The sequence below is a fragment of the Condylura cristata genome, unplaced genomic scaffold, assembly GCF_000260355.1.
Source record: "Condylura cristata isolate star-nosed mole 26May11 unplaced genomic scaffold, ConCri1.0 scaffold00003, whole genome shotgun sequence".
NCBI classification, from domain to species: Eukaryota; Metazoa; Chordata; class Mammalia; order Eulipotyphla; family Talpidae; genus Condylura; species Condylura cristata.
The window spans coordinates 43110695-43134021 of NW_004567104.1; the positions used below are offsets into that span (position 1 = coordinate 43110695).

The 23327-nt window shown below is 36.3% G+C and overlaps 1 protein-coding gene across 5 annotated transcripts in view; it reads right to left on the minus strand.

The window, feature by feature from the left end:
• The window catches only part of BBX (bobby sox homolog (Drosophila)), a 258107-nt gene that overhangs the window by 51532 nt on the left and 183248 nt on the right, over positions 1–23327 (minus strand). For all 5 annotated transcript variants that reach the window (XM_004675232.2, XM_012732817.1, XM_012732804.1 and 2 more), the window contains 3 exons: positions 11819–11899; positions 8843–8917; positions 1027–1107 (listed from right to left, as the gene is read on the minus strand). In XM_004675232.2, the coding sequence (XP_004675289.1) occupies positions 1027–1107; positions 8843–8917; positions 11819–11899 (237 nt within the window). The remainder of the gene's footprint in view (positions 1–1026; positions 1108–8842; positions 8918–11818; positions 11900–23327) is intronic.

The window sequence follows — 23327 nt, forward strand, 5'->3', positions numbered from 1 at the left end:
ACCCGCCCGCTGCTCCCCTCAGCAGTGTACTTCATCAGTTGGCCTGTTCTGCTCCCCACTCTATCTCTGGTGAATCCTCTCACTGCCCCTGCACCTCTGGCCTGTACCCCAGTTCTGTGTGCATAAATTTTAAAAAATCTTAAAAAAAAGATTTATAAAAGAACCACGTATCACTAATTTTTGAATACTTACAACAAACTAATTTGAAAGAAGCTAGAAAAGATAAAAGATGAAAGAAAAGAGTATAACAGAGGATATTTTGGTCAACTGTTTTATAGCTCTTAATTTAATAATAAAAGAGAAAACTGTCACTACAGTGTCAGAGACATTTTTACTGTAGTGTAAATGACACTTCTAATTTTTACATTGGTGCTGAAGACAATTTTCCATATGTCCCTTTAACAAAGAGTAGCTATGGTCACAGCTTGCTCCTGCCCACCTTATCAACACCTGCTTCTGGCACTCTCCTCCCAAGCCATGCCCACCAAACAAGGGCTCAGCCTTCACAGGCTTTATGGAATCACATTTCCTACTACTGCCGAAGGAATGTATCATTTTATACCCATGTCATGTCACATTAAATGTACAATTAACAGATGAGACTTTTAACATGTCATTTGAGTTCTTCACTTAAAAACAAAATTAAAACAAAAACCACTTGGTGTAAAAATAGTGCTTTCTAAGCTTAAATGCTTGAGAAATTCAGAGAAGAGGAAAATGACCAGGCTGATTTTTCTTGGTTCAGGCTGAACTTATTTAACCAATCTGGGAGAGACAAAAGGTGACCTTAAAGTATTTTAAATTATTACCTGGGAAAGATCTTGCAATCCCCCCTTTTCAAATGCTTCATAACTTTAATAGCAAAACTCCTTTATTCTAAATTAAAAGTTAACTCATTACTGAAAACTAAGTATAACAAAACTTAAAGGTCATAAGTGACATGGTACAACTTAAGGAACACTAGAGAGATAAACTTTTTTGTTTCCTCCTTTGTAAAACTTATTGCAATATAGTCTCAGAACTTGCCTCTGCCAGTTGAAAGAGTGCAGACTTTCCACAGCGTTTTACGGGCTCAGCACCATCCAACTGCGATGTGTTTGAAGAAATCTATAATGAAAACAATTCACGTAAAGAATACTGTGGTATCAGAATAGTTAGGGACTTTGTTTAATTTACGTAAACATTGCTCTCAAGTACCAAATAACTTTAAATGTGTCATGATTACAATAATAATTTTAAAATAATGTTAGTAAATAACCTCAAAAACAACAAAAATAGATGTATGGCTCAAGTGGCTGTTTAATGACAAAAGTATTATCTTATATATTCCAAACTTTAAATTTAACCCTTATAACCAGACAGACATTTCATTTCTATACAAATACCAATTCATAGTTTGGCCAAATATTTTAAATCAGTTTGTATTTACCAAAGCAACTATTTAAAACGTTTAAAGAACTGTATTTGGGATCTCTATGGTAAGACAGCATCAAGTCAGCCAACAAATTTTTGTGAAGCCCTTATTAGTGTGTTAAACAGTATGATATGATCTGGGAAAACTTATTAGAGTTAAAAAAAAAAATCTGGCTTGAAGAGTGTGCTCTAAATTACAACAAGGATTGACAAATGTAAGGAGGTTTCAAGTTAAAGGACCTCTGTCGTGGTACATCAACATTTACACACTGGAATGACTGCATACTCTTCTGCAAATGTAGCTAAACAGCAACTACAGATATTAATAGCAAGGACAAAATTGTTTTACATAATAACTTGTTTCAATTTCTAGCCAAATTCAGTAAGGAGCTAAGAAGGACCTTCTTAAGGATCTTAAAAAGTTTTTTCTAGAGAAGTTTTGTTATTACTACAGCTGTGACTAAGCTTTTTATAATCTTCATGCTTCTGAATTCATTCTTGGTTTAAGAGAGAGAGAAGAGGCTTCAGTTTAAGAGGCAATCTTGTCTTACTACAGGTAACCCCAAATCCCAAAGGGAACTCTACAGAGCTTCAGCTTCAGAGGAGACTAGGCAGTTTTCTTTTAGAGGGAGGAGTCTCTAGAAAATCTGCTGAGTAACAGGATTCTGTAGAGACAAGTATTTAATAAGCTATCTGGGCTATTAAGAAGGGTCTAGTTTAAGAAAGTACTAAGAACTTTGTGTTCTCCTTAGTTGCTATCATTTTTAATATAATTTTTCCTATTCATCCTGATTTTTCTTTGGAAAAATCAATTGGTGGGACTTAAGTTTTTCTAAGGCATAGAATAATTTCTTTTAGCTGTATTTTCTCTGATAAATACTACTTCTACTTTTCCTAGACAAGTTTAATCCTTTTTAAAAATTTTTTTAAATATTTTATTTATTTATACATACAAGAACTGGGGTACAGGCCAAAGATGTAGGATGAGAGGATTCACTGGAGTCTAAGTGGGGAACAGAGCAGGCAGATCTACTGGAATACACTGATGGGGGAGCAGCAGGCCAGACAGGAGGGGTCTGTTGGACCATGTGGGTGATCTCCCTGGCTAGAAATGGAACTGCTTGCTGGTGATATAGCTTTAAACCCTGTGCCACCAGGAAGGCGCAAGACAAGCTGAATTCTACTACTTACTCTATCACCAAACTAAAAGAAACAGATACTAATATAATCATCAACTCTCAGTGACTTGAGGGAATGAAATATGTATGTCAGTCCCTCTCCAAGGTTACATAACAAAAGGTCATGGCTTTTGTGTCCACACCACTTCATTTAAGCAAGTAACTAAAACTTTCAACATGTTCAAAACAGAAACAATAATACCTGCTGCTTTGTTACTGTTGTAAAATTAGATTTTATGTTACTGAAGAGTTTCAGTCCATATTATCCCCTCAGTAAATGAGGCAATTATTAGTAATAGGTATTTATCATTATTAACACTAATACACTTTCAGTACAATCCCCACAATTGTTTATATACTAAAAATAAAATTAAAAACTACAATGTCAGGGCCCTCCCTGGTGGCGCAGCCGGTTAAAGCACAGCACTAAGAAGCTTAAGTCACTTCCGCATGAGTTCGATCCCCGCCTGCCCTGGAGGTGACCACATGGCGTGGCAGACCTCTCCTGATCCGCCCATTGCTCCCTTCAGCAGTGTACTTCGTGGATCTGCCTGTTCTGCTCCCCACTCTGTCCCTGGTGAATCCTCTCACCCTCCGCATCTCTGGCCTGTACCCTAGTTCTGTATGAATAATAAATCTTTAAAAAAAAAAACAAAACAAAACTACAATGTCAAGAGATAACTGGTAAATTTAGTAATTTATGGATTACTAAATTTGATATATTAACTGCACGGAAATGTCACATGGATGACTTACAGAGGATCATTTGGGGGCGCTGCACTATATAGTGTTTCTAATTCTTCCCTGGATCTCTCAGCTGGGCTTTTGCTGCCATAGTTACTGCTCCCTCACATTGTGTGTGTGTGTGTGTGTGTGTGTGTGCGTGCGCGCGCACGCATACACGCACACTACCTGATACCCTCTGCTAATGCAATACATGGAATACCAACAAGGTTCAACAAAAAACTACTGACTGCATGGACTCATTATCTGAGTTAAAGCCCTGCTGCCTCAGTGAAGGCTTGGGAGTGCTTCCTCATCTTTCAAAAAGAACCAGATACGTTTAATAAGAACAAGTTTCCTCATTGCTAATGGGAAGACTTTTACCAATAGGGTAAAAATAGGGTAGCATTTAAAATGTTCAAGGTTCCTGGGAGCCTAATTTCCAAGGGGGCATGTAGGGGATCAAAAGAGGTCAAATTATTTTGGTTGCCTAACATTTTCAGAAATCATAACAATAAAGTTTTCATAGAATGACTTAGTGGTAAGACAGGTTTTCTCTTTTGGCTCCTTAATGAGAGAAGACTGTAAAACTGTCTATGGCTCAAGACTTTATCTTAATTTCCCTGACCTTTTCTTTGGGAAACTGTTCTCCAGGTTTCCGTGACCACAGACTCATCGTTTTCCTCTTACCACTCAACAAGGCCACTTCTTGCTGATCTCCTGTGTTGGCTCTTCTTTTTATAGTGTTCTCTTAAATGTTTTTCCTCCGGGTTTTGTCAAGGCCTTCTTTGGTTTCAGTTTCACATTAGCGCTCAGTAATCTCATCTACTATAGCGGCTTTTATTGCAAATATAACTTATACAATTCTGATTTATGATTCCATTGTTCAGCCACCCCACTTTTTTCCCACTTGATATATACATGCTTTTAGATAAGAGCAATACAGAAAATATGTCCACCAGTAACTGGTCAGTGGTCAGTGGTGGAGGGCAGTGTGTGATGTTTGACTCTCAGCAGGGTGTACTAGTGAGCCACGCTGGGCATTATGTCTGCGGCAATCTGTTAACATCACTATAGCCTCTCTTTAAAAAAAAAAAAAAAAAGATTTATTCATTTATGCACACAAGAACTGAGTACAGGCCGAAGGTGCAGGAGGTGAGAGGATTTCTCAGAGATAAAGTGGGGAACAGAACAGGTGGACTGATTGAAATACACTGCTGAGAGTAGCAGGCAGGACAGGAGAGGTCTGCTGCACCAGTGGATCCCTTCCCTGGCTAGGGATCAAACTTGTGGCTGAAGTGGCTGCAGACAGCTTCATAGTGCTAAGATTTACCCCTGCGTCACCAGGAAGGTCCTCACTATAGTCTCTTCTTTGACTATTCTGTTATGTTCTAGTAAACACAGTGGGATTATGTGCAACAAAAAAGAACCACCTTGAATGTTAAATTGTTAATTTTTATGGCTTGCTTGAGGTAGGGAGGATATACTAAGGTAAGCAGTTGGTTGAGATAAAAAGAAAATTAAGTAATGGTGGAAGACTTTTGCAATTACTCAGGAAACATAAACATTGCAACCTGGGAGGAAATGATCAATAATTTTTGAATAAATAAATGAATCAAATAACAAATATGAGATGATTAATATTCCTTAAGAGAAATATTAATGTGTCCAACAAAATAGGTATTTTCACACTGATTAGCTGCAGTGTGAGTATATGGTATATTGTTGAGTATCATATCTAGTAACATACTGAGCAGTCCATCATAAAAATGCTTTAAATTTTCACCTATTGCTTATATCCAATAGTAACAATTATCCAAATTAGGTAAGATTATGGCTATATTTATACTGCCAAAGTAAATACCTTGTAAGGAAAGTTTTAATGTATCTTTGTCTAAATCACCCAGATTAGCCATATATCCAATAGAAATACGTAACTTTTCAGTGTAAAAATAAACTCCGCATGTAAGAATTAGCAGCAGAGCAGGAAAGAGGGTTAAGTAGATTGGTCACGGCTTTCAGACTTGTTAGATAAAGCCCCTTCTGGTATTACATTTGGTCATTATTCTTCAGGAAATGAGATCTATTACTCTACCTGTAAACAACAAAAGCTGCAGATAGAAAATTCTGACCAACTTAATGGATAATAGTCTGGCAACAGAGTGATGACTCTTCAAATGAGCCAAGATGAATCTCGATGAATTATGAGCATCAATATGGGAGACAGGTTAAAATGTGTAAAGACACTGTATTTCTTTCTACGTACCTCTTATTAAGCACATATATTTTTCTCCACTTAAATGCAGTCCCTCATGAGAAATCTATAAACGACGTTTCTGTTTATTCAGGTTCATGGTTACAGACAGGTTAACTACAATGTGTTCTAAACTATCAGATTTAGTTAAGAAGGAAAAATATCTTGATCAGTTTGCAAGGCAGAGAAACTTAGGAATTGATGTAAATTAAAGATAAGAAAAACTATTTTGACTTAGTATGCTCAGGGCTTTCTGTTTTTTAAAAGTATGTTTCGAGGGTAATTATATTACACATTAAATGACTCATTTCTAAGAGGAGACATAGCTAATCTCTCCCTAAAGTGATGGAGGTTTATAAGTGACATGAGCAGAAGTAGTCTCTAAGAATTTTATATGTCTATCTTAGATATTAAAAAGCTGAACATTTTAAAGAGCAAATCATCTCCAAATTTTAAACTATAGAGCAGTAGTCATAAACTGTGGTTCCCAGATAGGAAACTTGTTGGAAATGCAAATTCTCAGATCCCAGTCTAGAATTAATAAACCAGGAACTCTGGGGTGGGGGCCAGTAATCTATGTTTAAACAAAACTGTGAGGTGACTCTGATGTATTTTAATTTTCAGAATTTCAACTGTAGACTAATTGGAAGAATTTTAAGTGTCTTTATGTTTTCTCAAGAGGAATAGGCATTTTAGAAATCATTTTAAGAGCTCTAAAGATATGATCATAGTAATTACAGCCTATTCTATTTCTACTGTAATATATATGCTTATAGCTGATTCTAGTAGGTATCTTTGTTAGTTTATCTTGTCAGCTTTTATTTAGCTAAGATAGTCAAGATTAAAATTTGGGATTCTCGGCCCTCCCTGGTGGCGCAGTGGGTTAAAGCACAGCACAAAGAAGCTTAAACCACTTCCGCATGAGTTCGATCCCTGCCTGCCCCGGAGGTGACCACATGGCGTGGCAGACCTCTGCTCCCCTCAGCAGTGTACTTCGTCGATCTGCCTGTTCTGCACCCCACTCTGTCTTTGGTGAATCCTCTCACCCTCCGCATCTCTGGCCTGTACCCCAGTTCTGTATGAATAAATAAATAAATCTTTAAAAAAAAAAATTTGGGATTCTCTTGGGTCAGCTTAGAAAACTGACTGGAAATAACATATCTTTAGAGTCCATGGACTTGTCTTCTATAACCACATATAGTATTTACATTAAAATAACCAGGTATGTAGAAATTTTATTTACATAATAATTAAAGGGGCTCATCTACCTATGCAAAAATGTAACAAGGAAAAATAATATATAGAGGTAGGTGGGGAAACTGCCTACCTACCTCTGGATTTGATTCTAGTGAAAACATTCTATTTTTGTATTTTTCTCCATTATGTACTCTTTCCTTTGTTACCATACCTTAAAATAACTCCTAGTACCTTTTCAAATTAATTTATCTATGTTTTACAGTCAAAACCCAAATATTCTCACAAGACAAGTGCCATATATAGGGGACTGACATAAGGAAACCACTCCTTGAACAACTCCCAGGTAATGACCTCTTCTTCTCTAGGAAAGAAGCCCTTCTCTTCCGTTGAGGAGTCAGTATACTGAACGGCAAGGACAAATGTTTGCTTAAGAAAGACACAGAATCTTATTCTTCAGAGTCACAGGACAGCAGCTATTACACCATCACACCGGTCCCTCAGAGTTTTTCAGGCTTTGGGAGCTCCCAGTAAGTTTGAAGATGGTATTATTTACCTAACAATCACAGTCTGAGTGGTGCTAGCTACTAGAAATGCAGCTGCTGAAATATCCCATACTGACATTTTATAATAAGGTACACATACTTGGCAGTTAATGCATATGCAAATAGCAGGTATGTCAAAGATGAGTCATTAATCTTCTAACATCTATGCTACAGATATATGGAAAATAACCTGTTTTGAAAACAATGTTTCTAAAAAACTGAATGGGACTGTTTCAGGGAATCATTAAAAATATTTAGTTAGCATGCCAAAATTCTGTTTTAACTCAAAAAAACTATTAGTATCAAATATACATAGATGTCAATAACTGGGGGAAAACAAGTAATTATTAAACAACACTACTTCTCCAGACAGTGAAAATAACAGCCTATTTATCATAACGACAAACTTTAATAAAATCTTAATTTATTCAATTCATCAAGCAAATGTTTCTTCATGGAATGACAGTATTACATGATACTTCTATTACGAGATTTATAGAATAGCCCTCGGCAGCTAAAGCAAACATCATGGCAGAGAAGTTTAACAAATAAGCAGACCAATGAATGGAGGTTGATGCAAATGGCCTAAAAGGAATCAAGCATTTTTTTTTCTTTAAAGTAAGTGCAAAAGTACTTTTCTCCCTCATTTTCAAAGTAAGATGCTGGATTTTCTCCTGCCAAAAGGATATCATTTTACATTTCACTTATGTGGAACTCTTTATTCAAATGGACCAAAATGAACATCAATGGCCCTGCTTGTCATTTTCTCTTAAACCTATAAAAAAGTGCTTAATTTATGATATGCATTTTTGGTTGGAATTTTAAAGAAAGGAAAGGTCTACTGCAGACAGCATCTTATTTTCATGAACTGTATATACTTCCTTATTTGTCATGCAGTGCTCAATACAAATGAGCATATGGTTGAGACCAAGGATTTTGTGGTAAAGTCAAGCATATCAGATTTGCCTTCTCATCATACCAACCAAGAAAATGCTTTCTAGAATGTGCTCCCACTCTTGCTGACAAACCGCAGAAATCTGAGATCCTGCAGGAACTGACCTAAGCCTGGGATTAAACACCAATAAAAATACTGGCTGAAGCTTTATCACATCAAACGCTAAGCACCAATGATTTAACAGGCTGTATTCACCACTACCTTCTCCATGGGAGTTATCCATGAATTACAGCACCTAATTTCACTATTAGAAAATGTAATAAATTGAAATGCTATGGCCTTCATGTTGACAGCAGTTTCTCCAAGCTTTTAAAATAAGTTTTAAAAATGGTAAAATGAAATAAATGAATTACTGGAAAGTGTCTTTAATGAATGCTTATAAAATGGTATAAAATCTGAAACTGATCTGACTGTGATTAAAGCCAAAGCAGCAAAAGCAGCACATATTGTTATGCATATTCTATTAGTAATGGCAAGAGGCATGCCTAAAGTTCAATATATGGTATTAAAACTCCATTCACATATTTCCTGAACTCAGTAAATTTTCTGAGCCCATAAGCATTAAAAGAAAAGGCCATACCTCTGCAAACTGAAACAAGGCTGATGCTTGACACTGTTTTGAAGGAGTATCAGGGTGGGATGTACTTGAAGATATCTAAAAGGAAACAAGTAATTTTTAATACACAAGGACATTTTCCCAGATCAGACTAAAAGATTCTGCCATATATTTCTACTGTAGACACTGATAAAGGTTAAGACATGAGTCATCACTCTCAATCCCTCTTAAAGCAACATAAATGATAAAGGAAGACAAAGGCCATGTTTCCAAAAACATGATTAGAAAGAATAAAATGACTGTGTTTGTCTCATTTTCCCCTTCTCTTATTAAGGTGCCGGGTATGTATCAAACAGTTGAGGAGATTTTGTAAAGATAAGTTTTCATATTTCAATGATTTTAAAGTATTATTAAAAGACTGCAAGTACAGGCACTCTTTCTCTTCTCTACAGCACTCCCCCACATTCCCCAAGCTGTTCTCTGTTTACAGGCAGCTGTGAAAGAGTGTTGGAAAAGCACTCGGATGTGGGTCAGGGTATCTGGGGTTGAATCTCAGCTGTAACTCACTAGCTATGTGAGCTGGACAGTCAGCTAATCTCTCTCAAATCTACTGTTCCCAACTATAAATTGAGATGATGATAATCATCATCATCATCATCATCATCATCATCATCATCATCATCTCAATTTTACAGGATTATAGTACGAAGAAGTAAGAGATGGCAAAACATTGCCTGGCACAGCACCAGAACTCAAGAAACTGTTCACAGAAAATGATGAGCATCATATCTTCCTTTTCTAACACATATGAATCCTCCCTCCCAACATAGTCTTCAGATGTCTGAGCTGCAGAGAAATGTGTGCCACTCCACACTTGCTTCCACTAGGAAGCCTTTTGTTTACACTTGATAATTATGGTAGCCTTATTAAAACTTTGCTCTGAGGGCCACATGGAAATACTTTCCAAGGATGCTTTGAGAACAGTTAATTATTAATCTTGGTTCCAAAGCAAACAAAGCTTCTGTCCAGTTACAAAATGTGGAGAAAGTGAGTAACAAAAGCAGAAATTCTGGACATTACAGATTCAGCTACTCCCAGTACCATAAAGACTTTTTCTTCAATTTACTATACTTACCAACTGCATGAAAGGGTAATTACTAAGCAATGAACCTTAATCATAACTCTTCACTTACAAAAATCATTTATCATTTCACTTCAATTAAGTTGGTTAGAAAACCTCCATAGTATCAAAGTAATATTTAGGGATGAGAAAGACTGATGAAATTACTGACTTTATTCACTGCTGAAATCATCAGGAAAAATGTGATTTCATGGTTTTGTTTTGAATCAGACATTTTGAGATTAAGTATCAGTAACAAGAGAAAAGGGTTGCCCAAATCCTATTTAATAAATTAGATGTAAACCCATGATCATGGATGACAAAGAATCAAGTGTTTTGAAGACTGGAGAATAAATTATCAGTCAAACCATTTCAAATGACAAACATGTACAAGTGTGTAACATCACAAATATAACACCTTGAGGATATTCAAATTCTAAAAATTTTTAACTGGGTAGGTCTTACTTCAGATATACCTTTTCATTCCTCTACGAAAGAGAAAACACAGTTCCACTATTATAGTGCCTAATCCACGATATATTTCTCCAAGGAATATATCAGTGAACAAAATAGAACCAGTGAAACAAGGTAAAAGGCTTTCAAAAAGCCTTTCACAAATTTCTAAACAAAAGCTGTTTTTAAAATTGACATTGAGATAAAAGATATTAAATTAATAACATGAAAAAAGAGACCCTGAAGAACTATAGGACTAGGGATCTGTATATTAAATAGCATCAGGGGTCTCAATCTTAGCTATGCTGTACAACCTATATGCCAATATACCCAGAATCTCACCAGACATTTTAAGCGTTTCTATTAGATCTTTATAGTTTTAGGTATCACAGATTAAGCATCTTTGCTGAAAATTGGGACTCAACATCATTTAACACATCTGTAACTACTATTAAAAAGGAAGAGCAGAGTGAATTCTCATTACATTAAATTACTGAACACACAAATGCAAAATAATGGGAATTTCTGCACATCTCACACAGAGGGCAGAGAGAAAGCAACAGATAAGGGGTATAATGTGACAAAATGGATATAGCATTCTAGTGATAACAAGGCAGTTAGATGCATTATAAACCATGTCTTAAAAAGAATGGCCCAATATGCCAGTGTGATAAGTAGCTTTGCTAATAAAATGTTGAAACCACAAGAGCTAAAGACAACAAAAGGGTAAAATATTTGAAACTAAAAATATGCTCTCCTTGAACAAAAGTACAACGCAATGGACATAGATTACGGTGACAGGGCAGGAAGTCACTTTTTGGGTTTTTTGGGAAGCATTCAAATGACCAAGGGAGACCATAAGGCTTAAATTTTAGAAAAAATCATTGACGATGGCTCTGTATTAGTCTTGGATTAAGTGATACTTTGGGAAGCAGTCATAACCCTTTAGACTTGAAATCAAGAATAAGGTGGTTTTTCTACATCATCCTTTGGAACCAATGTTATAACCACACTGCTCTAGAGCTGTAAGCAACAAAACACAATTTTTTGGAAACTGTCAAGGGCATGCTACAGTTTTAATTAAAAAAGGGAAAAGAGTTAAAAAATAAAAGGATGTCGAGCCAATAGCCCTAAGTGATTCTCCCCTCTGATTTTACAGTTGGTAAATTAACACCTGATAAATGACAAAGTTCTAACAATAATTCAATTTATATACTTTACTATCCATGAAAAAAATTAGTATTTAGTATGACCCAGTAATAAGTTTTTATAAACATATAGTTTTTCTTTAATTAAGAAACTCTGGTGTTCCAAAAATATTTTTTCTAAAATTTAATTCAGTTCTTTACTGCTTTGTGCTACTGTTATCAGTCCAAATTTAAACTCACTTCCAATTTCCTCATGAAGGACGAATTGCAATATATTACCTCAGCAAACTGAAATAATGGTGACTTTTGACGCAATTCAGGAGATTCGGAAACATCAGGCCTACAAGTGCCAGAGGACATCTGTAACAAAAATAAGATGGTATGAGACATCTCCAGAACAGCTTCTGGAAGGTAACAGAAGATAAATGCCACCTAAAATGTTTCTATTTGAGGAAAGAATGGTTTTGATTCCCCCAATTTGAGACACTTCTGTGGGAAAAATAGTTATATTCTATGAAGTTTTATACAGGAGGCCATGAAACTACTAAATAATGCCATAAATAGGAGACAGATAAGGTAAAGCACTTTAGAAAAGTTAGTAAGTCATCTAAGAGAAATTTTGACAATAAGATCTTTTTGATCTTTTACTTTCTGCCACTAAGTCTAAAGGAAATGCACTTCTTTCATATGCTATGTGCCCCCCAATATTTTATATTATCTGACCACAGAAAAACACAAAGGAGATTTAATAATATAAACCTTTGGAGAAAACACCAAAACTAAAGTCAAATTCTGTTTACAGGGCTTTCATTTGGGTATTTAATGACTTACTATCTCCATCTGTACTCACTATTAACAGTGAAAAAGTTATTTTTTTAAAAATTCTTGCTATTAATCAAGAATTCTCAGGATTCACATTTCCCCTTTTATCTCAATGCTAAAATTGAACCATTATGCACTTGGGTGACATAATCACTTAAGACGCTGACTGTAATTCAAAAGTCATAGGAGTCACTGAACAGCAGAGAAGGAAGAATTTCATTACTCCTCTGATCTAACCCTTTTGACAGATGAAGAAACCCAGGGCCAGAGAGGTCAATGACATTTCCCCTCTCCAACATTCAATAATCCCCATATTCTTTATCACCATGACATTTAGCACTTATCATAAGACATAGTATTTGTTTTTTGTCCATCCTCTCTACAGGGCTTTGTTGAGTGAAGAATCCTCAACACTGCCTGAGCACAATGTAGGTGCCCAGCAAGTATTTGTTGAGCAACTAAAAGAAGGAGACAAGTCTCCTAAATCCCAAATGACTGTGCTCTCCTTTCCTTTCTCTTCCTGAACATCAATGCAAGGGAGTCGTCGGGAAATAGTTACGTTCACTTTAAAGGAAAAACAGAAGTTCAAAAACTTTTTAATAAAGTATTTCTGATAATCCAAGTTCACTGTGCAAAATATGAAGGGGGAAAACACTTAAGAAAAATCACCTAATTTACCTCCTAAAGATAACTGATTTTTGCTATTCCAAGTACATTCTTCCAGTTAAATGTGCTGGTAAATTTTCAAGTAAACTGAATATTCTACTGCAGTTGTAGAATATTCCTTTTCAACAATACATTAATTTTCCCATGTTATTAGGCATTTTTGAATGCAATTTTAATAGTTGTATGTGATGTTAGACGGCTGAACCCTGTAGGAAGAGCTGACAGGTTATATTCCTAAAAATGGTTTCCTTTTTTATTATTGTTTCATTTTATTTTATAAATACTTTTTTTACATTATTCTTCATTTTGTAAATTTCTTACCTTGGTTGTAATCCCCGTGGACTTCCCACCACTACTTCACCCATGTGCCATCACCATAGTCCCATGTGCTCATCCTTTTTGATCTTGTCCCCTCCCATCCCCCGTAGACTGTCTCTGGCTTATTGTTAGTTGATGTTCTTTTTTACTTTATTACAATTTATGCACATATACATATACTTCCCCACCCCCTGCCAATCCCTTACACTCCTGCTATAAGTGAAACTATCCAGTATTTTTCTTTTTCTTCCTGGCTTATTTCAATAAGCATAATCTTTTCCAGTTCCATACATGTTGCTGCAAATGGCATGCATTTATCTCTTTTGATTGCTGAATAATATTCCATTGTACACACACACACACACACACACACACAAATCTTCTTGATCCAGTCATCTATTTTTGGGCATTTGGGTTGATTCCACATCTTCCCTGTTGTAATAGGGTAGTAAGAAACATAGGGGTGAAGGTGTCCTTTTGAATTATTATATTTTGTCCTTCGGGTAGATACCTAGGCATGGAATTCCTGGATCATATGGAAGCTCCATTTTTAGCAGTTTGAGAAATCACCACACAGCTTTCCATAGTGACTGTACCAGCTTGCATTCCCACCAGCAGTTTAGGAGAGCTCCTGTTTCTCCAACCATCACCTTATTTTTTAAATATGTGCCATTCTCACTGGTATGGGATAGTATCTCATTGTGTTTTTGATTTGCATTCCCCTTATTACAAGTGATCCTGAACATTTTTCATATGCCTGTTGGCTGTCTGTATTTCTTTGAGCTCTTCTGCCCATTTTTTTTGATGGGGTTGTTCTCTTTATATTTGTTGAGTTTTGTCAGCTCTTTGCACTTTGTGACCAGTCCTTTATCATTTGTATTATGTGCAAAAATTTTCTCCCAGTCAGTGGGGTGTCTGTTTGTTTTCTGTAGTCTCTCTTTTGCTGTACAGAAGCTCTTCAATTTGATATAGTCTCACTATCCTTGCTTTGGGTGATGTATCTTTAAAGACGTTACTGAGGTGTATGTCGTGTAGTCTTTCACCAATATTTTTTTCTATATATTTTATGATTTCAGGTTTTATGTCTAGGTCTTTAATCCATTTTGAATTGGTTTTTGTTTATGGTGTGAGTTAGTAATCTCGCTTCATTTATTTGCACATAGCAGCCCAGCTTTCCCAGCACCATTTGTTGAACAAACTTTTTTTGTTCCATTGCACATTCTTTGCTCCTATTCCTAAAAAGAGTTTCTCACTGAACCTCTTCATTAGACATTGAAGATGTGTTTCTCTAATAGTGTCACAGACCACTGGGCAGGAGCAAGCATTTGAAATTTTAATTGTCACCTTTGGATTTGAAAGAGTAATGGCCACCTTCTCCAAGTGATAAGCTCCACCGAGAAGGTGCAGCAACTTTAATTAATTTGCCACCTGCGGTTTGGCTGCCAGGCCTCAGTCCCTTGCTGTCACTTGCCAAATGGCCCAACTGTGCTTTTACTTCCTCAGAATTCAAAGCCGAGGAGACACAAAATTAACTAAAGAGGATGACAACTAACCCTGAAGTATCTAGCCACCAAAAATATTCCTTATTGGAAGGAATACTTATACAAAATAATGTCATTCAAATTTAGCAACAATGAAAAAAATTATTCAATACTGCTCTGTTTATAAATAAACCAAGTATTTTTAACCCCCGCATATCCTGGTAAATAACCAAAATTTGATTAAAAATCACCTAGGACGAAATGAAAATGGTAGTGTCTCTACAAAACTTTAATAAGGTAGGTTGTACACATGACAGAAATATATTATCATTTAGGTTAGTTACAATGCATGAAGTATATAGTATGTATTCTTGTTTCAGCTCCCATGGATATAAGAAATGGTTACCACTTATGAGATTAGTTACCCTCTGGCTTAATAAGAGTTCATAATAAGTATAAAAAGAAAGTCAACTTTCTTTTATGTGGTACTTAGATGATCTGACCACAGCTATGCATCATGTCATAAAGTTTAAAAAATACATAAACACTCTGTAATTTGTTATGATTTGTTCTTAGATAAAACTTTTTATTTGAATGAGAACTCAAATGGGAGTAATTATCAATGCATCTACAATCCTGCCCATATTTTATCAACCTTATTATGCTACCAAAGGAGTCTATGCATGTGTATACTCACTTCAGACCTGACATTATGGCAGATGCACAATGAATACCTGTTGTAACTGGCCTGATTCTCTGTTAAGTATAAAGAATCTCAATGACCAGAAACCATGGAACAAAACCTGTCACCTACTTAAAGAAGCAGTGACAGCACTACTGAAGGTATGCATTTTACACTACTGGACAAGATACCCTCTTAAAATTGACTTATTCTTAATGTACTATGGGGACAGCTTACATCTTTAGTGAATACAACACAGAAAAGAGCACAAAATTAGGAGCTAAGAAAAATGGGTTACTACTAAACTCTGTAGTTAACCTGACTCCTAAGTCACATCAGGGCAGAAGTAACAAATCAGAAGAGTTCAGGAGTAGGAATAAGCGAACTGGGAAAAGAACAAGTCCAACAGCAAGAAAACCCAACAGGAAAACTATAAAGAACAGAAGCAAATGTTTTATAATGCAAAATGATCTGTGAAAAGCAAATTAAAATAGGGTAAGCAATCCCAAAGTTTCCCCTGAAGGCTTCAGTTCAATGCAGTAATTTAACATTTATAACTCTGATCCTAAATTGTTGACATAAGGATAATTATAAAATATATTCTTCATTAAAAGGTAGAAGTGCAAGTGACACCATAGTAGACATATTTCCTTCTAAAATTTCAAAGCACAGAATGGCTCTATGACACAGAAAATGTATACATGTGAAATTCATTCTTCAGTGCAGATAATAAGGCATACAATGCCAGCTTAAATGGGTATATTACATACCCTGATATAAAGATAGATAGATCTTAATCTTACACGTATCTTTGTGTGTGTGTGTGCACGTGTGTGTGCACGTGTGTGTGTACAATATTTGTAGAGAGACAAATTTGGTAAAGAATGTGTGTGTGTGTTTGTGTGTATGTAATATTTGTAGACACACACATCTGGTAAAGAAATGCATGAAAAGAAGAGGCTATAAACTACAGAAGGTCCCTAAGTTAAGTTGTTAGTCAGAGGGCTCAATCTTTTGACTTGCTGGTTGTATTCACTGTATTCTAAATAATTTATTAGATGGGGCATGCTTTTTATGGATAAACATTAATCCCTCAACATCCATTCCTAGAGCCAGACTGTTTCCTAATGGAATATAGAACCGAATTAATCATTATTAAGAGGAAAGAAAAGATATCAAATAAGCAAAGATTAAATAAAGGGAGAAAAATACCCAAGAAGCCGCTTCGAGAAATAGTCTCTGAAATAACCCCTAAGGCCACTAGGTGTTGCTATAGGCCCAAGAAAGAAAACAGGGATTTTAAAAGCAGTTTCGTTAACCTCATCTTCAACTTCCTTTTTAGCTAATCTTCCCTTTGATTTTGCTATAATTGTAAAAAGCCAAGGAAGGGAAAAGATGAATGTAATTAAGAATTACTACGAAATAGGATTGTTTGGTGTAGGTACAATTCACTTCTGAAAACTGTAGACATGGAGACGTGATCCAGGGTCCTGAAATAACAGGATTAGCACAGTTAGATGCTCTGTAAGTGGTTTGGAGAAGTTAGGTTTTATCAAGAGTGCATTCCTACCTCAAAAGGTACAAGACCACAGCTTCAAGCAGCTGGACTGTGATGAACACTTACTCAACAAAAGGAGTAAGTGCATTGGCTGAATCTGAGCTATACACTCTCGCTATACTGCTCTCGCCAGTCAAACACTTAATGGATTACCCCCTTTCCACAAATACTCAACTAGCTCCTATTGACAAAGACTGCTTTCCAGCATATTGTGTTTTACTTCTGTGCATTATTGCACTGGGGAATAACATCTGAGGGAATGTGTTTGGCACTTCGTTGCTTACAAATGGAATGGGCAGGGGACAGAAGCACATATTAAGAACCTGCGTGCATAATGATGGGACATTACTGGGCCTATGGGAGGATGGAGCAGTCTTCGTTTTCCTGGGGAGGGGTGAAGAAGTTAAGCTAGCAGCATCCTTCTAAGCGCACCAGAAGGAGCACCAGAACGGTGGAAGTAACAGGAAGGAAAATATGGAGACAAGTACACTATTTGCTTGGGAAACAAAGGCTTTCCAATTTGGATGAACAATAAGATGCCTGGCAGTGTAGTGGGAGGTAATTTGGACTGAGAGAAATTTGAATTCCAGCTAAGAAGTTTGGAACCGAGGCAGAAGTCAGTGGGGACCTAGTCAAGGTTTGCAGTCAGAGGAGTGGATGAGAGATGTAGAGGGAGGTAAGATGACCCCGACTGGGGAGTGACTGGAGGCAGAAGACCAATTAGAAAATTAAGGAAATAAATCAGCTGAGATATGGGGCCCCTATGAAATCAGAAGCGGTGTTTGTGAGGTCTCAGCAATTGTTTGGAAAGACGTCTGATCTGCCAGTATTTCTAAGATAGGTTACAGCCTTTTATAAAAGTGAGGAATTTGAAGAGGGCTTAGAAGTGAAGAAGGGTTGTCCTCTATGGGAGGAAAGGGTTTGAGGGTGAAGTATTCTGTTTTGGAGTTCAAGTGCAAGACCCACTCAACCCTCAGCCTGGTCCAGTCTGATGCAGGCTTCCTACACATGGCTGCTTCTAACACGTACCCTGTGACAGACCACCTGAATGACCACACTCTGCATTTACCATGACATGTTAAATGAAGCTCTAAAGTAAACTTGAGTTTAAACACAGTTGAGTTAAACATAAACATGTGGTATCCAAGTTAGTCTTTCAAAACATTTTGAAGAACTAAAATGAAACCACTCTTAATTAAACCTAAACTAGGTTAAATCTCGAGAGCCAACTTGGCTAGCTCACGCTAGGGCTACAACCAGTAACACTGCATTAAGCTGAGAGCTCCCCCAAATCACAATGCAAGTTCTCTGGCTGGAAGGAGGACTAGGCCTTTAGGTTTTCTTAGGGCAGAAGAACTACCAGGTGTTGACTTCCCCCATGACTCGGGTTTTCAACATAAGCCTTGTGGAGTTCAGCACACACCAGGACTCTCTACAAATCACTGCTGATGGGACAAGCCACAGCACCTTTCAGCCTGTTTCCTCATCTAATAATGTTGGTAACAATTCTATGCTAGCTTCATGCCTTAATCACAGGACACTGTGAGAGAAGAATGCAGTTGAATGCATCCTTCAGAAAACAGGTATATGTATACATAAAACATGTGCTCAACAGCAGCAGCAATAATCACCTTTCTTTTCATCTTCTTGATCTCCATCCTCCTCTTTCTATGCTATCTCAGTTGCTGCCGTCACTGTATACTATCCGTCCCATTATTCCTGGGAGACAGGAGTGATATAAGTTCCTCACTGCTGAGTAGTGACACCTGGCAACTACGCCAGATAGATGCCTATCTATCAAATAGGGGAAAGGACCTGATTCTCAGGGCTTTAAGTCCCACTGCTCAGAAATGGTAGAGACTGAGTCCTTAGGCCGAAGAGGCAGTTCTAGTCAAAATGAATAGAAAACAGTGACATAAAAGGGGGAGGTGTCTATCCCAAAAGAGAAAGTCCCAAGAGCCCATTTCCTAATTAATGTAAATTTTAAATACAGTAGATTTTCTCACACTAAGATGAAAAAATTTAACTTCTAAACTGCGAGAAAATAGTAAAGTTTTGATGAGATGGGCATAAGAGTTGGGGGTGGGCTAGAATTCAAATGAGAACAGTCAAATGTAAGAGCCTTAAAAAGGCACAAATCAGATTATGTACCAACAGACAAGAAAATAACTTACCCCATTTCACTGATGTCAAAAATTTTAATAAAGGTGAAAACTTCAATTTTATTTAAACCTGCTATGTAGTTTATTTAAAACTCAGTTTAAAATGGGCTCTCCCTGGTGGCGCAACAGGTTAAAGCACTGCATTATGAAGGTCTCTGAAGGCCCCACAGCACGAGTTTGATCCCCCGCCAAGGAGCTAAGACCCACATGGGATGGCAGACCTCTCCTGACCCACCCATTGCTCCCCTCAGCAGTGTATTTCCATAGATCTGCCTGTTCTGCTCCCCACTCTGTCTCTGGGGAATCCTCTCACCCACCACACCTCTGGCCTGTACCCCAGTTCTATAAGCATAAATAAATAAATCTTTAAAAAAAAAAAAAACACCTCAGTTTAAAATGTGAACATAATCATTACTTAGCAAATACTGGTTACAATCACTTTTTCCTTACCTCAGATGTCATCTATTTCATCATTTCATGGAAAATATACAGGTTTAAAGCCCACTGTTAAAGATTTCCTTGCTTTGAGATTAAGGAGACACTATTTTAATCTCAGTAGTGTAGCTTCTCCACTTATGAAATGAGGAGAAAACCAGTAACATCAATAGTAACAATAAACCTAGCTCAAAGGGCTCTTGGATATAATAAGATAATCAGTGGAAGCACTTAGCACAGAGCCTGAGTCCCCAAAAGCATCCATGAAATGACCCCATAAGGGTGCAGCACAGGACACCATCAAAGAAGGGACCCAAGTCCAAGCTAGGTGGGTGGAGGCTGAGTCATAAAGGCCCCTTCCCTCTACACGAAGACTGACAAGACTGATGCTGGTCGTCCTGGTTCCAAATGGTTCTGTCCTTTATAATTGCATAATGATGGAGGGTATTTAACCCTTCCCTGCCTTTGTTTTCTCACCCAATGGCTCAAGAGTACTGTTACAAGGATTAAGATTTCCTTTTCTGAAATTGCTTTCTGAAAAGCAATATGGAGATTTCTCAAAATTAAAAATAGAAATTTTGCATGATTCAGTTATCCCCATTCTGGTTATTTAACCAAAGAAAACAAAAATACCGATTCAAAGAGATGTACTTAAATTAGCCAAGACCTGGGAACAGCCTAAATACTAACTGACTAGTGTGTAAAGATATGGAGTATATTCACAATGGACTACTACTCATCTATAAAAGAGAAACCCTGACATTTACAACGTGGACTGACGAAGAGATTATTTTGCCAAGTGAGACATGTCAAAAAAGACAAACAGCATTTCGCTCACATATGTGGCACATAGGAAACCTAACAAGCTTTACAGCTGCACAATCTTGGGCAGGTTATTTAAAACTTCTCTGCCTCTGTTTTCTTACCTAATGGTGAGAAATAAATGAGATAAATAAAAACAAACTTTTGGACTACACAGCCCAAACCAGTGATCACTAGAATAGAAGGGGGAAGGAGAATGGGTAAATCATGTGAAAGGGATCAATCGTATGCTGAAAGATAAGACTCTATGGTACACTTCATGTGTTATAAACAGACCCTAATTTATAAGCATGAACACCTAAAACTTTTTTTTTTTTAAGTTACTCTTCTGTAAATCTCTTAAAAATTTCAAAGCACCCAAATGGAAGACATGGTCAATAAATACCAGTTGTCCTAACTACTCTGCAATCCAGTGAGGAGCTCTGTAGTTTGAATCCTGCCACTGTTTTTGATCTCAAGTTTCTTCTGGAGGAGTTGAAACTTATACATTGTACACAATGAAAAAAGTTAAGCAAAGAAAAGATTTTTATTATAGATTATAATGAAGTACAATGCTCAGTATAATCAAGTGCTCTAATATGTGACATTGACAGTAAAAGAAAGGAAGACTTAGGACAGGAAGAAATGAAATTTGATTCAAGAACTCAGGAAGGGCTTCCAGGAGGAGATAAGATATTAATACTTCAAATCTAATAAATAAAATACATTCAAACTTTCAATCAAATAAAAACTTGAATACATAAAGTGTCTTATTTTCAAATAGATGGTGACCAACAAATGAAAATCTATGTTATCCCCTTGCGTGAAAGAAGTATCTTGTGTAGGATTTGTTATCTCTAAAACCTAGATGTTAAGACCTATCAGCTCCATGAGGGCAGACTAGTGTCTGGTTTATTCCCTAATGTACCTGGCACACAGAAACTATTACAGGAATCACACTTTCTGTATGAGTGAATGTATGAAATACTATGCCACACAGTTGCTACACCCTTAGCTCTTATGCAATATGATCTTTGCAGTCCTTTGCTAGAATTATCTGCTAGCATCTTCTCACTAACTTTGGCCCTAGCTCAGCTACTTTTGAAATCACATTTCATACTGATACATTCATTTCTCCCAGGTATTAAGAACTTGTCTCTTTTTTGAGTATCTGATGGATAAAGAAGGTAAATAACAACCGCAATTTCCTACAAACATTCAATGGACAAGGAACTCTGTGTGTGTATGTGTAAAGTATAATGTAGCCTATAGAACTAGCACCTGATATAATTTCAGCTTTCAAGTTAAATATGAAGTACCTAGAATAATTTATGGTAATAATATTATGTACCTACAAGAATGCATTTCAGGAGAGTTAAAAATGCTTTGCAGGTTTTATTTAATTAATCCTCATAGTTGTCTTCAGAGTTATAAGCAACAAGCACATATTATTATTAATGGAAAGTAAAAAAAAAAAAGTGGTTTAATTATAACTTTACTGTCTTTTGGTTATAACAAAAGCCCACACGCCCAATACCTAATATATTTCTGATATATTTGACACTTGTCTTCAGTTAATCAACTAAATATTGATCCCTTCAAATCCTTCTTTCAGCTACAGTTATTCTACCTAATTTTTATTTTCTGTTGTTCTTCAAAGCATTCTTTCTGTTCTAGGCAAGACGACTTCCTGGCCTAAAACATGAATGTTGTTCTTCCTCATGATCATCCAAATTGTTCACATTTACATGCTAAATACACCTCTTTTACTCTATGAATAGTATCACTGTCTTGATAAGTTTTGACTTAGTTTTAACATTTCTATTAAAGTAACAAATGTAACAGCATAGAAGGTTTTTAGTCCTGAAAATTACTTGACATTCTGAATCAAATAATTCCCTGATGTGAGATGAAGGCTTAAGTCTCAATGCAGCTGAATTTTCTTCAGCTCTTCCAGGAGCTTGATGTGAACATTACTTCTTGTATTTTTCTACTTTGCTCTTTCTGGTTCCTTTAAAGGTGGGAGGAGGAGCAAGAGGAAAAGAAGAAACAGAGAAGAGGGGAAAGAAGAGGTGGGGTGGGGAAGGGGAGTATATATATTTATTTAAAGCTCTGGACATTCTGTTGAACATACCAAAGAAAACCTTAACCTAGAATTTTATATTCTAGTTACAGTAAACTAGACTGTTATCTGCTAGAACTTTTAAACTATTACTGATATTAAAATTTCCATGTCTCAAAAAATATACTTTTGAGGACCTTTTTTCCCTCTTAGGTTCAGATTAATGAGAAAAGAAAATCTCTCTTTAAGAATAGTATTTCAGAATAAGAATCTTTCATGGTATTTTAAAAAGTTATTATGATTAGACCTTCTCTGTGGCAGAATTTTTGTAAAATGTCACTTTATTTGACTGGTCCTACCTAATAATATAAACAGACTTCACAGTAATTGTCCTAAATGTCAGAAATATGAAATTTCTGTATCTCTTCCCTTATCTCCTTACCCTGACAATTTTCTTAGGGAAATAAAAGTGCATATTTATTATATTTGTCTTAAGTTTCTCATCTGTTGGCATCTATAAACCCCTAAAACTCCTATGAACACCTCTACATTTTGGAATAAGACTGAATAACAAGTCAATTACTAAAGGAAGTCTACTGATACTAAATAAAGTGACATTACATGAACTCTCCAACTAATTTATTTGGAGTCAACACTATTGCATACAACTTAAAACTACTTCACTATTTCAGAATTTCCAGATTATTTTCAAAGTGGGCTGTTGGTGAGATGAGATATATAAAAATATGAGGAAAGTTATGACCTAATTAAAAGTGATTCTTATGAATTGAACTACTGGAA